The 15,763-nt window shown below is 40.6% G+C and overlaps 1 protein-coding gene across 1 annotated transcript; it reads left to right on the forward strand.

Annotated features, from left to right (window-relative positions):
* Positions 1 to 379: 379 nt before the first annotated feature.
* Positions 380 to 15,370, forward strand: SHM3 (serine hydroxymethyltransferase 3). The gene is given in 12 exon segments (XM_011627617.3): positions 380 to 736; positions 3,901 to 4,097; positions 4,169 to 4,251; positions 4,254 to 4,342; positions 4,462 to 4,579; positions 4,700 to 4,812; positions 4,930 to 5,029; positions 5,032 to 5,051; positions 14,303 to 14,407; positions 14,521 to 14,607; positions 14,695 to 14,802; positions 14,913 to 15,370. Coding segments are annotated over 11 exon segments (1,242 nt in total). The 5' UTR covers positions 380 to 736; positions 3,901 to 3,957; the 3' UTR covers positions 15,192 to 15,370.
* Positions 15,371 to 15,763: the final 393 nt, after the last annotated feature.

Consider the following 15,763-nt stretch of genomic DNA (forward strand, 5'->3'; position numbering starts at 1 on the left):
CTAGATAATATATTACAAGAAGCACTATTTTTGGGACTCAAAATCAATTTATTTTTTCATATGCATACATCTCATTGTTCAGATTATCAATTAGATGGTTTTTCAACATTAAAACAACATTTTTTGATGGATTATTGAGGTGCATACGTAATTCTACATTTTCAGGTCGCAACCTTATAAAAACTTTTTCCTTTCCTTAAATACACGTAATTCCTCGTATGCCACGACATAAATTTCACATGATCTTAAGCAGAGTATGACCTCCATTTTAATGGATAAACGGTGATGAGAAGAGAGTGGACTCCCACTAAGGGCATGAGTGAGTTACCAAAACACGTGGATGATAGTAAGTATTAGGAAAGTTAAAGCGCCCTACTCCTACTGCACTGCATGCGCTCAACCGCCTCTCCCTCTCGCGGAAAACCTGCTCTCTGCTTTTATTCATGTCCTCTCTGAACCTCTCTCTCTCTCTCTCAACTTCATTCTCGTTCCCTTTGTTTTGTGCTTGTAGAGTGAGAAACACTGGAAGTGACATCCATGGCTTTGATCGAAAAATCTCTATTCTCTGTTAACCTTCCCTCTAACACTACTCCATCCGCCCTTTCCAACCCTAGCAACAAGAGAAACCTTCGCTTAATCACAGCTTGCTCTTCGTCTCACTATCGGTCCCTCGAAGGAAGCCTTGTCACAAGCAGGTCATCACCATCTGTGTCTGCTCCTTCTCTTGACATTGCCGGTATGAGTTCAAATTTTTGTTTTACAGAGGTAGCATCTTCTCTCTTTGATGTATAAGTAGGCTTGTTTTAATATATGGCATGAATTTTCTATTCACATACCCTGGTTTTCTCTCTTCCTATGTGGTGGGCTTTTTCTTGTGGCCCTTTCGGCTTGCTCTTTTATACTTGTTTGATGCTAGTGAAGTTAAGAGTTATGAACTTATTCACCATAAGAATCAAGCTTAACGGACGGAAAATTATGGAAAAGAAAAGTGGAAAACCACCCTTTGTTCATAGCAGAGGAAGATACTATAGCAAATAAAATTAACATTGTTACTGAGATGACTTCATCCTCCCTTTTCCATTTTGAAAATTAACCAGCGACTAATAGAAATGGAGCCCACGACATATGTTGCGGCACCCACCACCATGATGACCCATGCCTTAGGCCTATGCCACACTGACGACCAATACCTTGGGCCCATTTACTCCATGGAAATTCTTTGATTGGAGGGGAGGTTGAATCTCAATAAGCATCATTGTTTACCACATAGCTGAAAAAATAGCTTTAAAAAGTCTTCAAATCTTAATATGGTAAATTGGTAATAGTTTTGAAATAAAAGAAAGACGATAAGTTCTGGAGGGAAGCAGGCAATGAAAATTGTAGAGATATTGAAGCACTAGAATCTGTGTACAATGATGACAAATATAATATTATTAAGTATTTTTCCGGATATCGTGATAGCAAAGTGATATTCTCATTTTTGGATTGCCTTATGGAGTATGGAGAGGCTGCTACAGACTAGAAGGTTGATGCATATCAAACAACAATAAAATCACTGGAACAAATTTGGGCCTTGGGCGTTGGATATTAGGTTATGTACTTGTGATTTTACTTCTGTGGTGGTTGCAAGGCATATAGGAGAAATGTGGTTGCCTGAGCATAGCAGATTGGTCTTAGATTCTTTCAGTGTCTTGGAGTGCTCATAGCAGTTAACCATAATACTTGTCATGAGAAGGGGAAGTTGGGAGCAACAGTCTCTTGTTTGTGGGGATTGTCAGTTTTATGACAAGGTGTTATTTTATGCATTCACCTGTGGGGATTGGGCCATATTCTTTTAGTGGAAAACAAACTAGAAGGCCTGGTAAACAACAGGGCTGTCTATGTTTGTAATATCCATCGGATTAAGGAGAAGAAATATTATGTTGTGATTTATAGAACAATGCCTAAATGCCTATCAGGCTACTGGTCTGTGAATCTAAATGAGAGGAGGACAGAAGGGACTCTACTCCTTTATGCTTGTGATGTCTCTCATACTGTGATATATGTAATCCTGAGTTGTTGTCCTACCATATGTGTCTCTGCACACATGTGCATACTTGTGTTTTGAAATTGTGTTTGTGATAAGGATGTTCTTGGGCTTTTTAATTGAGAGGAATCTATCCTATAAGTGATGAATTGAACTTATAAGTTTGGGGTAAGAGGCTTTCTCTTTAGGGTGGACAGGAAGCCTTTGATTTATAATGGATGTTTCTATAGAAAAGCATTTTTTGGAACAGAGCATTGGATTTATGTTTAATAGAAAGGGATATAAACACTAAATTTTTTTAGGATGTTATATTTTGTGTTTTTATTTTGAAGAAAGGAATGCAGTTTGGCCCATTAAGTGATGCACTTCGAGTTCCTGAATTGCCTAGCATTTGATGATCTAAGTTTGGATTATCTTAAAATCTGTATTTATTAGATTGATGTTACAGTTTCTGAAATTTGTTTCAGGAGCAGGAGTTGTAGTAGTTGAAGAAATAATATTCCACTATGAATGGCTAAGAGATCGCCATGGGCCATTAGTTTTGGAAGCCAGCATTCCACCTAAGTAGATGTTTCCATATTCTATTGTGTATGCATGACCGATGGACCTAAAATTTGAAAAGACCATTCATGTTGTAGCTGAGCATAGAACAGGCTAAAAATATTTGCCTCAATGGTTTCTTCTTTGTATTCTAATATGGTTGTTGGGAGGTAGTTTGGATAGATTGATGGTTGATTCCTTAACAGTTCTAAAATCATTATGACAGTAAGTGCTAAGTCCATTTGATGGTTTGCAGTCCGGTTGACTTCATTAACATTTGCCTTAGTCAACCTTAGCTATCTTGAACTCTAGATAATATAGTTTTAACCAGATTTACTGGAGACTAGCCTTGAGTTGGCTATTATGTGCTGAACTTGACCTTGACTCTGTCTAACATAATCTTTACCTGGCTCTGAATGATTCCAACTGTAATAAGACTTGCTTGATTTTACGTTTGGTTTATCCCTGGGAGATGTTGTGGGTTGGAAAATATGAAGTTTTATGAAAGAGAAATGGTATTACAGTTGTTGGGTTGCCTCTAAGGCGGTAGAAGATCCCATGCCCCCAAACTAAGTGCGAGTTTGGATTGCCTTCTTGGGAGTATTTAAATTGGTATCATGCCATAATATGGGGGAAATTTTTTTTTTCCCTTATGGCTATTACAGTTTAGGCACCATTTTCAGCATTTTCAACACAAGTGCAAATCAATACAGGATGGATGACAAACACGTGGGCAAAAGTGTTCCCACAGAAGGGGGACAAAGAATAGTAGAATTACCTCTAAATGGTTCATGGCAACATACCTTAATTGATTTTTAACTTTATTCCCAAATTAGTCAACTTATTCACCACTAGATATGCTTCCCTAATACGTGATAATTACATATAATGCCATTGGTTTATTTGAAAAATAATCCATTAAATCTCTTGGACCTAGAGCCATCTAATTCCAATCAATCCTTTTGTTTCATCTGATTGTGATGTCACCTGCAATGACGCTATAACGCTAAATTCCTTGGGTTTAGCACTTGAAAGATTTCTCGTGCCACATAGGTTACTTGTACTACATATATGGCCCAAAGGCCAATTGTAACAGCTTGGAACCGGGAAATAATGGTGATTCCTCACTCCAAAGGTAGAGAAAAGGCCTAATAAGCAGCAACTTCTTTATATTTTTTAGTTCATAGGCAGTCACTTTATGCGATTTTTTTATTGTTAGTGTCAAAAAGATTAATATTTTATTGTTAGTGTCAAAAAGATTAATTCTGAAGGTGAACATGTTATATAACAATATTATGCTTATGTTTAATGTCGTCTGATTATACCTTGTAAAGGTACTATCAGAAGCAGTTTCGAGGGTTCAAACCTGAGAGAAACTGATCCAGAAGTGTATGCGATTATTGGGGGAAAAACATCGGCAATTTAGCTGCTTGGAGCATATTGCTTCTGAAAATTACACTTCCCGGGGTGTAATGGAAGCAGTTGGTTCTTGCCTCACGAACAAATATTCTGAAGGCTTGCCTGGAAAGAGGTAATTGCTGCATAGCTCTCTATATATGGTTTGATGATGATCCCTAAATATTGTCCATTTCTGGGTTTCAGATACTATGGTGGCAATGAGAACATTGATCAGTTGGAGACACTTTGTCAAGAGAGGGCTTTACAAGCATTTCATCTTGACAAAAGTTGTGGGGTGTTGATGTTCAACCATTTTCTGGCTCTCCTGCCAATTTTGCTGTGTACACTGCACTTATTAGTCCACATGATCGAATTATGGTAAGTTCTGAGTTTTCTGTAATAAATTGTTGTCCTAATCTATTTATTATCCCTCTGTTTTACTCTTGTTAATTGAATGAATTATGAGATATTTTTAAGTTGTTTTTACTTCTCTTCAGGGGTTGGATCTACCTCATGGTGGGCATTTGTCTCATGGGTTCATGACTCCTAAGAGGCGTGTATCAGCCACATCGATATATTTTGAGTCTATTCCCTACCGGCTTGACGAATCAACAGGTGGATTTTGTTCATTTATTTAAGTTGTATCTTGGGCCCAGTTAATGCTGCATAATGCTTATTTGAAATCTCATGTATTAATATTTTTTTCTTTTCTTGGGTGTTTTGGTGTTTGGCCAGGCCTCATTGACTATGAAATGCTAGAGAAAACTGCAAATCTTTTTCGTCCAAAGCTTATAATAGCTGGTGCTAGCGCGTATCCTCGAGATTTTGACTACCCACGCATGAGAAAGGTATGACTAAGAGTTAATGAAGTGCCAATATTTTCCAGAGCTTATTTATTGAATGTTGATATTTTTTCTTTTGTATGTTTTACATTTCAATGAACTAATTGTCTCTTGGTTTGGAAGATTGCAGATGGGGTGGGTGCATTCTTGATGATGGACATGGCTCACATCAGTGGACTTGTTGCTGCTTCTGTGGCTGGTAAGCCTTTTGAGTACTGTGACATTGTACAACGACAACACACAAGGTATGTTTTTAATTTTTTTGATAAAGTTAACAGTAACATTAACAAAAAGAAAAGTACAAGTGTTTGGGGATAGCTAACCCTTACACAAAAATGGGTGCTACCCAGCCCCCCACAGGCGGGGAGTCTCCTTTACAGATAAAAACCCAAAAATTACAAAAGGCAACAAAAGAGAGAAAGCTCATGACAACCGAGAGTTGGCTAAGCAAAAAAGAAAGGGTTTATATGTACACCCTTTTTACAAAAAGAGGATAAAGCAAGAGAAGGGAGAGGCAAAAACAGCAGCGAGCTTAAGAGGGTCCCTGGTTGTACAAAAGATCTGCTCCATCAATTGGCCAAAAGATCTGCGAGAGCGTTGCACGTCCTGAATGTATGCGTCCATGAGGTGCTGATATCCCTGCATAAGCATTCTATTTCATCAAAAATGGGCAGGAGGTACCAAGGTGGCGTAGACGTTATGGAAGCCCAGGCAATGACGTTGTATGAGTCCCCTTCAGCAATCAGGTTAGATCCCCATGACGGGTCAAAGTGCTTGATCCCAATCAGAAGGGCCTTGGCTTCAGGTTGTTGGGAGTCTGTTAAGCCCAGTGGTTCAGCAAACGTGAAGAGGATTTTCCTTTCGTAGTCTCTGAACACACCCCCCTCCCCAGATGGCCCAGGGTTGCCCCTTGAGCAGCCATCGAAGTTCAGTTTGATGGCTCCTCTAGGGGGTGGTTGCCAATTGCTGGGTTTAACTGGTTTCTTGGGCTTATGAAAAAGAATGTTCTCCCAATGGCTAAGATAGGAGTTCGAGGGTATTCCGGCAAACACTTTGTGGTTGGTCACCCAAAATATTTGATCTTGTGAAAAAGGGCAGTCAGCGGTTGATGATGTCCCTGGAAGATCCTGTGGTTCCTTTCATTCCATATTACTCATATGCAAGCAGCACTGGCAGCCTTCTAGAGGATTTTACCTGCTTTAGGCCAAGGCATGGCGAAGTCTGTGGACAGTAGAGAGGCCACCAATGGTGGAGTAGCCCATTGAAAGCCAAACAGGCATAGAAGTCTCCGCCATAGGTGTCTCACCTGCTCGCAATGAAGGAAAAGATGGGCGCTGGTCTCCTCCTCACTTAGGCACAAAAAAATGCACCTGTTAGGGGTTGAGATACCCCTCTTTTGCAGTTGGTCCACAGTTAATGCTCTCTGTGAGCAAGCTATCCAGTTAAAGGTCTGAACCTTGGGGGTGCTTGGAGGACCAAGCTTTGTCAACTAGCGAGGGAGGGTTGAAAGGAAAAGTAGGAGATTGGATGAGTCTTTTGTAGAATGAGGCAACTGTGAAGTAACCAGAGGGGATAGCGTCCACAACAAAGAGTCGCTTCCACTAGAATTTCAGCGTCAGAGAGGTTCCTCCTAAAGGATGGAGTCCACACTCTTCGCCCTCCTATTTGGACCATTTCTTCCGCTACTGTTGAGTGCGGGTGTGAAGCTAAGGAATAAAGGGAGGGATATAAATCTTTGAGGGGGGAATGGCCAAACCAAAGATTAGGCCAAAATTTAACTTTGGACCCTTCTCTGGCATAAAATCTAATGAAGTTCTTAAAAAGGGCTTGGGATTGAGTAATGGAATTCCATACTCCTGATGCACAATATCTTCGTCTCTCTTGTGGCACCCAGGAGGAGTCACTGATTTTGTTTTTGTGACAAATGACTTGAGCTCAGAGGGCATCTGGTTGTGTGGCTGGACACCACCACCACTTGCTGAGCAGTGCCAGGTTGCGTTGTCTCCGGATTTTGATGCCGAGTCCTTGTATTTTCGGTCGGCAGACTCTTTCCCAGGAGATAAGGTGGAACTTCATCTGTTTTGGTTGGCCAGACCATAGGAAGTTCATGGATAATTGTTCCAGGCGATTGGCTATAGAAGCCAACATGTGAAAAAGGGACATTAGGTAGACTGGGATATTTGCTAAGGTAGCGTTGATGAGGGTCTTGCGACCTGCCAGAGACATGAATCTTCCTTTCCAGCCTCATAGGCGTTTCTCTACCTTATCAATCACCTTGGACCAAAGATTCTTTTTTGGTTTGCCTAATCCCAAAGGAAGGCCAAGGTAAGTAGAGGGTAACTGCTCAACCTGGCAGGACCAATTTGGGATAAGGATCTGATTTGATCAGGTGTCATCATTTTAGATTTATCCATATTTATCTTAAATCCAGTGGCCTCCTGGAAACATCTAAGGAAAATCCTTAGATTATCGATTTCTCGTGGTGTGGCATCTAGGAAGGCCAGAGTGTCGTCTGCGTACTGCAGACGAGATACTACAGGTCCCTGTGTAGAGCTCTTAAATCCTGAAAGCCATCCTTCATGATAGAGACGGGAGAGAGACCTACTGAATACTTCAGCCACAATTGTGAATAGGAAAGGAGAGAGGGGGTCCCTTTGTTGGAGTCCCCTAGAGGATGGGAAGTAACCTTTAGGAGAGCCATTAATGATGATGGAGAAGTGCGGATTGGAATAGCAGCCTTTCATCCATTTTCTCCACTTGTGGCCAAAGCCCATTCTAGCCATGGTTTTCCCAGTCTATTTTGAAACAAGCCCAGGTTTCTTGGAAACATGTCTGGAGTGGATGCACTCATGGGCAACCAAAGCGCCATCAAGTATTTGCATGTCTTTAATGAAGGCTGTTTGGGAAGGCGAGAGAATGAAAGGGAGGACTTTTTGAAGTTTGGTTGCAAGCACTTTGGATAGAATTTTGTATGAAGAGTTAATTAGGCTAATGGGTTGAAAATGTTTCAGTTCCTCTGCTCCTTCCACTTTCGGAACTAGGGCAATAAAGGTCGCGTTGATAGCTTTGTGGATAATTCCCCTATAGTGGAACTCTTCAAAGAAGGAGATGAAATCTTGGCGAAAGGTATCCCAGAAGAATTTGAAAGGCGATATGGGGAAGCCGTCCGGTGTTGGGGCTTTATCTTTTGCAAGATTGTTAATGGCCGCAAGAATTTCAGCCTCTGTGAAGTTTCTTTCTAGCCAAGAGTTCCACTGGGCAGGAATAGTGAGAAAGTCCAAAGAGGTCATCCTAGGCCTGCGGACCGGGGGGGCCACGTAAAGGTTTTGAAAATATGCTAGTATGGCTGCCTCTATATCCCCTGGGTGAATCAGTGGGATGTTATCCTTTTTAAGGATGGTGATGGTGTTTTCCCTTCTTCGACAATTGGCAATTCGATGAAAGTAACTTGTGTTTAAGTCCCCTGCTTTCAACCATTTCACACGAGAGCGTTGAAACCAGTAGAGTTCTTCTTTCTTAAGGTTTGTAAAGTAATCCAGACGAGTAGAAGATCTGAGAGAAATATCTTGCTCTGTAAGGAATCTAGGGATGGGATAACTTGGAAAAGAGAGTTTTTCATATGAGAGTAGTTCCCAGGCCGGGACAAGCTCCAGTTCTTCAAAGCTACTTTAAGTAGCTGAATTTTGGTCTGCAGCCTGTACCCAGCCCTTCCTATAACAAGTGTGGACATCGAATTCCACCAGATGGGAATTAATTCAAGAAGGGACTCCTCTTGAAGCCAAGCAAGTTCGAACCTGAACTGCTTGGGACCTCTCTGGACTGCGGCCGTATCTAAGAGGATAGGGTAGTGGTCAGAGGTAGATTTTGGTAGAGTGAATGCGTAAGAACCAGGGAAAGCTTGCTCCCATTCGACTGAGAACAGGAATCTGTCAAGCTTTGAGCAGATGGGTATCTGAGCATGGTTCGATCAGGTGAACCTATTCCCTTGTACAGGAATATCTATGAGTTCATTTCGACTAACAACACACAAGGTGCTGATGGGTATCTTAGCATTTCCTTAGTTTCTCTATTTATGAAATTCAAAGAAACATTAATAACTAGATGCTGCTGGGATGTTGTGATCTGCTCCACATTCATCTCCTTTTTGCTTCTAAAAAGAGAACAATAAAAGACATCAAAAGAAAAAGAGAGTAGTTTACTTTTTCTTGTTGCATGACAATTTTTAGTTACCAATCTCTATATTTCACTTTTATGGTGGGTAAAAACATTCTATTTTATGACCTTGTTGCATTGGAAATTTGTTAATTTTGCTTGCCACTAGGAGTGATTCTAAGGTGCATGTTTGGGATTTGTGAGGGGCTTTGAGATGAAGTTAGTGCATTAAGTGAAACCTTCTCAGTCTGTTTCCTGGAAGGCTTAAGCTAAAATTAAGAGGCGGCTCTTTATAGTCGCATCCTCAGCACAACCTCAGGTACAAGACAATATGATGGTTGGTCAACAAATAAAGAAAGTTGGGAATTCCATAAGAAAAAAGTATAACAGATGAAGAAAATAGCATGATGATGGCTTTGAGTTGTACTCATGACAAATCGGATATGACATGACCAAGTATGATGGTTATGAGGTCACATGGTCATATGAGATAGATTATTGCACAAACCAATAGCCCATAAAATGATGCATTATATATAAATTATTAGAAAGGATGAAATAGTTCTCCTTGTAAATGTTGGTGGTAATTTGCAATCTGGCACTCTGTCATCAGCAATTGATGTGGGACAAACATATTAAGTTGGCTAACTAAAGCAGTAAGTCAATGCTTACTTTTCTATGCTTGGAGGGGTATTAACCACATTTAATATTTGTTCTGCCCACATATTTAATATGGTTTGCAGCCATAAATGGCCAACAAGTTAGGCTATCGAGAGACCTTGGCCTGGGGTTTGAACTCTGGAACAAGCCTTCCCAAGATTGGCAGAAGTTGCTGCTGATCTCAATGCCACCAGTGATGACCTCTTTGAAGTCTTGGGCCCACTTTTTAATGTAGTTTAAACAGTGATGAAGAACCTGAGTTTTCATCACTCATAGCAAGACTGGAGTCCTATGTCAACAGCATGTGAGGCTATAAAATATTGTGTCATCTCCCACCCCCTCAGATATCATCCCTGTTCCTCCTTCTGCAACACTGGAGTCCCAACCAGCCCTCAACCAGTTCTTGCCTACAGAGCCTGGTCCATCCAAGCTCCACCAAAAATCCATGCCTTTCTATGGCTTGTGAGTGTATATAGAGTGCTCACCTTTGCCCATTTGCAAGTGAGAGGTAGCCACCTACCCAGTTGCTGCTGTATGTATAAAGACAGCAAAGAAATAGTGATCCACCTTTTCTTGCACTGCAAGATTGCAAGACATGTTTGGCCCTTCATTCTGATGTCATTCGATTTCAAGTTGGTTACCCTGGAATCTATAGATAGCCTGTTCCTGATCGAATGCCCTCCTCCCCCCTCCATTGTCTATTCTTGGCCTCACCATTTTACGGAACACTATTCTCTCTATCTTATGGTCACTTTGGTTGGAAAGAAATAGGACCTTCCAAGGTGTCGTAGGAGCAACTAGCCCCTTGTGCCTGCGTGAGCACAGCTCACTCCAGGGCCTCCTTCTGAGAGGCGAGGTAGGTATTACTCCCTTGACTTCTTTATCTATTCCTATTTCCTCCCCTGCCCAGCCTGGCCATGGAGATGGGGCGTGGGTAACGATTGAGGTAGGAGGGATTGGTTCTTCAGTGGGAGATGGATAGATAGACCCCAACGCAGACTACACATCCTCATCAATCACATCAAATCCTCTTATAGCCACCTTGCCCTTACGCCCAAGGATTTAATTTGGTACTCTGCCTCTGACTTCCTCACACAGCGGCATGATATTGTTCGGAGTTGTCCTGCTTCTCTACCAGATCTGCTTTTCGGAGTCCACCAACAATGGACAGCACAAATAAATTTTGACAGAGGCTCCCTAATCAGTCGACGGATACTCGTAGTACATTCTTAGTCTCTGAAGGATGAGAACCAACTATGTAGCATGTACATCGATAATTCAAGTATTGTAGACGTCATTAGTCCGATCCTTTGTAGGAACTACCCGTAATAACGAGCTTGCGAAATGGATTTGAAATCCTGGTCAGGCAGGGTTTGGGGAAGTACTTTGTGACCATTGAGGGGAAACATTATTGTCCTATTCTGGTCCTGCCTGTGTCACAGACACAGACACTAGAAGAGCCGAATATGTGGTCCTCCTTATTGGCTTGAAACATTTAGATCCCAGAAGGGCTCACAGCTTCTCATTGAAGATGATTTGAGCCATGTGATATCTCAGATTCAAATTCTTCAACCACATCTTGGAGGTTGGATCAAATGTTCAGCAATATCTCCCTCCTATGGTGCCCTTTTCAGGTACATCCTCTCACACATGGAGCGAATGACATTCCCGCACTTGTCCTGGCAAAGGAGGGTGTCTTTGTACAGAAAGAATGTGAGTCTCTATCATCTCTGACAGAATCAAATATAAGTTAACATTTCAAAAAAAAAACATGTAGGGGTGAAATGGGAGAAATATGGTCTTAAATATGATTTTTCCAATTGTTAATCAGACTGCAGCATTGGTATATTATCTGTACTATTGTAGATGCATCATAAATAGAGAATATATGGTTGCTTGGCAAAATTGAGTGTGGCCTTCTCACGATTCCACAGACAGTGGTCCGAGTATCAGTCTTTTCCATTTTTGGGGGTGAATGACACGACCAAAATTTCCTGATACTGCAACAAATTTGGACATTACTAACAAATATATAACTAGAAAATTAATAATGACTCGACAATGCAAAACAATCAAGAGAACTACACATGTCGATCTTTTGAAAAGAATTTCCTTCTCATTGAAGAATGGTTCAGATGAATGTAATTCCATCAAAAGTTCATTCCTTTCCATCAAGTGGAGGTTCGGATCATTCTTACCGTTGGTGGTAAGTTTGCAGCATATAATTGGTGTTGGACTGGGTCTCTCAGATCTTCCCCTCTTTTCTATAGATATCAAGAGACTGCATAACATAATATTACGATATATTGATGGTTTATACTATCATCATCATCATCATCATCATAGCCTTTTCCTAATTAATTGGGGTCAGCTACATGAATCCTGATCCGCAATTCTTCTCTATTAAAGGCCATATCTTCAGTGAGGCCATAAGTTCCCATATCTTTCGGACTACTTCCTACCACATCCTTTTGGGTCTACCCCTTGCCCTTTTCAGTTCTTTTACTTCAACTAACTCACTGCACTCCCATATTGTAGTCTTATACTAAAATTTCAATGTACAATATAAATTAAGTTATTTACTAATGAGGTGAGATTGGAGCTTCTAATCACTTTGTGCATTTTATAAATCAAATTATAAAACAATCATGATTGATTATGTAATTTTTCTGACTCTGCTGATCAGGCAGCTGACTATGCCAAGTCAGCCATCAGACTCAGACTTGAGCCCCTAGTTTGTCTGAGCCTGAATCTGGGATTTTAATCATTGAATTAGAGCATGTTGAGCTTCCAACTAGATACAAGCTAGGCTAGAGACAAGAGCAGAGGTTTGTACATGGGGCAAACCAGAAATTGATCGAGGCAGCACATCCTGGCTCGTGGCAGTGATTCTGCTGGCCTTACATAAAGGATCCACTGAACATCTGTTGGAAGCAGCACAGGCAGAGGCAGCTGAGTGACACTCTAGGATCAACTCACACAAACCAGCAACGTTAGCATGCTAACCGAACACGCTAACCCTAATCTCCACTGCCCTGCCCGGTAAAATGAGATGATATTTCGCTAAATACAGCAAGGTTAACATCATAAATAAAAATTCAAACCAGTTGCCACTTTGTGAGTGTTTTGCCCTTATGACTTTGTGTGTTGCCTAATTGGCTGAATGGTGGCTTACGAGTTTAGAAGGAGCCATAATCCTGAGGTCTCTCTGCCACTGTTTCCTATTCATCCAGGCATCTCTTTTAATTCTGGTTCCGCTATTATCAGGACAGATACAGTAAAGAACCTTCTGGCCATCTCGGGGGTCTTGTGGTTTTGCTCCTACTAGTACCTCAATTTGGACCTTTGGGTTGCCTAGTTATCATCATCAATATCCTTTAGTTTCCAAATCATCATAGCTGATTTAGATTCAGATAACGATTACTTTTTCCTGAGGTGGGATAACGTTGACGGCAAACCATTTCAAAGGAACTTTCATTAAATCTTCAAAATGGGAATCTCCTTACTCCCCTTGATGGGACCCTGAGAGCTTTCCTGTCCCTGAGGAATGTTCAAATTTGAGTAAAGCATTATTTGATCTTCTGACTTGTGCTTGCAAGAGTTTTTGTATGGTTCTTGATGCCACATCTTCATGCTGTTTCTCTTCTCTGTTGGAGGGTCAAACCTGCTCTGCAGATGAACCTTGTGTTCTTCTTTTCTTTACGCTAAAATCTTATCCCAAACTACAACTGGTGCAACCCTTGAAACTCGATCCTACACTAAGCCAAATCTTCTCTATGGGTTACTTTTCCTGACACCTAAATGGTTCGACGACAATGTGCGCACCCCTTTGACTTAATAAGGAGCTTCGTTAGGTCTAAACTCTGCCTCTAGTAATCAAGTGGGTTCATATTGATCTCAAACCTGTTATGGAGTACTATGGATGATTAGTTCTCTTCAAATCTTGTTGTTTAAAAATATGTTATTTATTTATTTAATTTTTTTTAATTTTAATTTTAATTTTTTTTTTTTTGAAATCTGGTTGGTCTAATTTTTTGCCTGGCTACTTTCATGTTCATATATTCTAGTTTTTGCTCAGATATCCTTTTTATGAGCAAATATGTTCTTTGACTAAGCATGTAGAAAAGAGTGGAACATGTTTATTACTAACAACAAGGAAGACCAAGAATGGTTGAATGCTTACATGTGTAGCGGACTTCTAGGGTATGTCAGGATTTTCCTTTCTTTCCTCTCTTTTTGCGGCCTCAGTTGTGTGTATAATTTTCTCTTCAGTCATATGTATTCCAATCATAGATAACTATTGGGGGGCTGTGCTTCTAGAAGACTTTGGGGGTATTTATGGATATAGTTCTCCTTTAAGATCCTAGATGTATTGATAGGAATAATTGTTCTTTCCTAAAGGGTCTTGTTCCTTGTTAGCCTCTGGAATTATACTGCCATGGCTGCACTGGTTCTTTCAAGATGAAAGGAAATTTAAGAAATGCTGGAGCCTGCGCACAGCAGACTTTAGTTTGTGATGTCAAATGATAGTTAATGACTGATATTTCCTTGTATAACTACTGAAAGAAATCTTGATCCTGGTTGAATCAAGTCCTACTGTTACATAATACTTCATTTTCTCTTTGTTCTTTCATAATAAATTCTGGGGCAACTTTTTTTCATATTGGTTGGATCTGTTCTACAGTCATTACGTGGTCCTAGAGGCGGCAGGATCTTCTTCAAGAAGGAGCTTGTTTTGGGGGTTGATTTAGAATCAGCTATCAACAATGCTGTTTTTCCAGGGTTGCAGGTCAATTAGCACAAATATTTTCTTCTTTGTAGTTTTAAGACCTGCTTTTTACTTTGAACATTCTCTGGTAGGCTAGAACTAAGAAATTTGGTTTGTTGATAATAATTCTACAGGGAGGGCCCCATAACCATACCATTGCGGGGCTTGCCGTCTGTCTTAAACTTGCACAGTTACCGGATTTCGTGGCTTATGAGAAACAGGTATATGTAGAAACTTCTGTTTTACCTTGTTGGGTTTGCCATTGGAAGAGTTACACTAATTGTGGTCTCCTATGCTACTTGCGTTAGGTTTTGTCCAATTGCAAGGCATTTGCAGGAAGGCTGTTGGAACTGGGTTACAAACTGGTATCTGGTGGAAGTGATAATTACCTTGTTTTGGTTGACTTAAGGCCTATGGTAAGTTTGGTGAGTAGCATAGGAGTGAGGCCTATGGTAAGGCCTTAAATGAGGGAAATTTTGGTGGTGGAGTGATGTTCTTATTATTGTTTTCTTTCCTGCATTTTCAGGGGATAAAAAGTGTTGTAGTTCCTGGGGGTATTCGTATAGGGACACCTGCTATGACCACACGATGTTTCACGGAGGAAGATTTTGTGAAGGCGGCTGATCTCGTTCATGAGGGGGTTGGGATCACCCTTAAGGCTAAGAAATTGGTGCCCAGCGGCTCAACAAAGCTCAAGGATTACTTGGAATTGGTGCAATCCCTAGATTTCCCACTCAAAAGTCGGACTCTGGATCTCAGGAGAGTTGAAGTTTGGATGAGTCAGTATCCACTACCTGGAGTTTGAACTAGTACGAGATACTCATTGGCTAATCCTATCTGCCCAATTATGAGTTTGTATTATTTTTATGATGTTCTTGTCTTTTCTTAATCCTTACACACATACTCATTGCTAAAATGTTCATGTAGTAATATACATGTTTTTCTTGTTTAATTATAATGGAGGATAGTGCTGGAGTTAGTGAAGTGATGATAATTCGGTGGGTTGATGTCAGGGTTGTTAAAACTTGAATGGATAGTGAATTGGCTTTATTTCGATCTACTACTACGTTTTGAGTGCAGGTATATTGTGACACCACCAATAGGTACCTGTTGCAGTGAGCTCCCTGCAACAATGAACCCAACACCTCAAATGCTGACTTACCAATTATTGGTAAGCCGATTTTATAAAATCAAGATGACCAAGAATAATGGTTAATCCAATAGACTTAGTAAAAACAAAATGCAAATAGAACTGAACATAGAGAAATGAGAACCTAATAAGCATAACACAAGCACATATAAAAGGCACGCACTGGAATTACCTCTATGGGCAATGGCCAAGGATGTATTCAATTTGAGAGAGATTTTTGTGTTTTT

This window comes from Amborella trichopoda, chromosome 7 (genome assembly GCF_054954075.1).
Source record: "Amborella trichopoda isolate Santa Cruz 75 chromosome 7, AtrichopodaSantaCruz75HAP2 v2.0, whole genome shotgun sequence".
Lineage (NCBI taxonomy): Eukaryota > Viridiplantae > Streptophyta > Magnoliopsida > Amborellales > Amborellaceae > Amborella > Amborella trichopoda.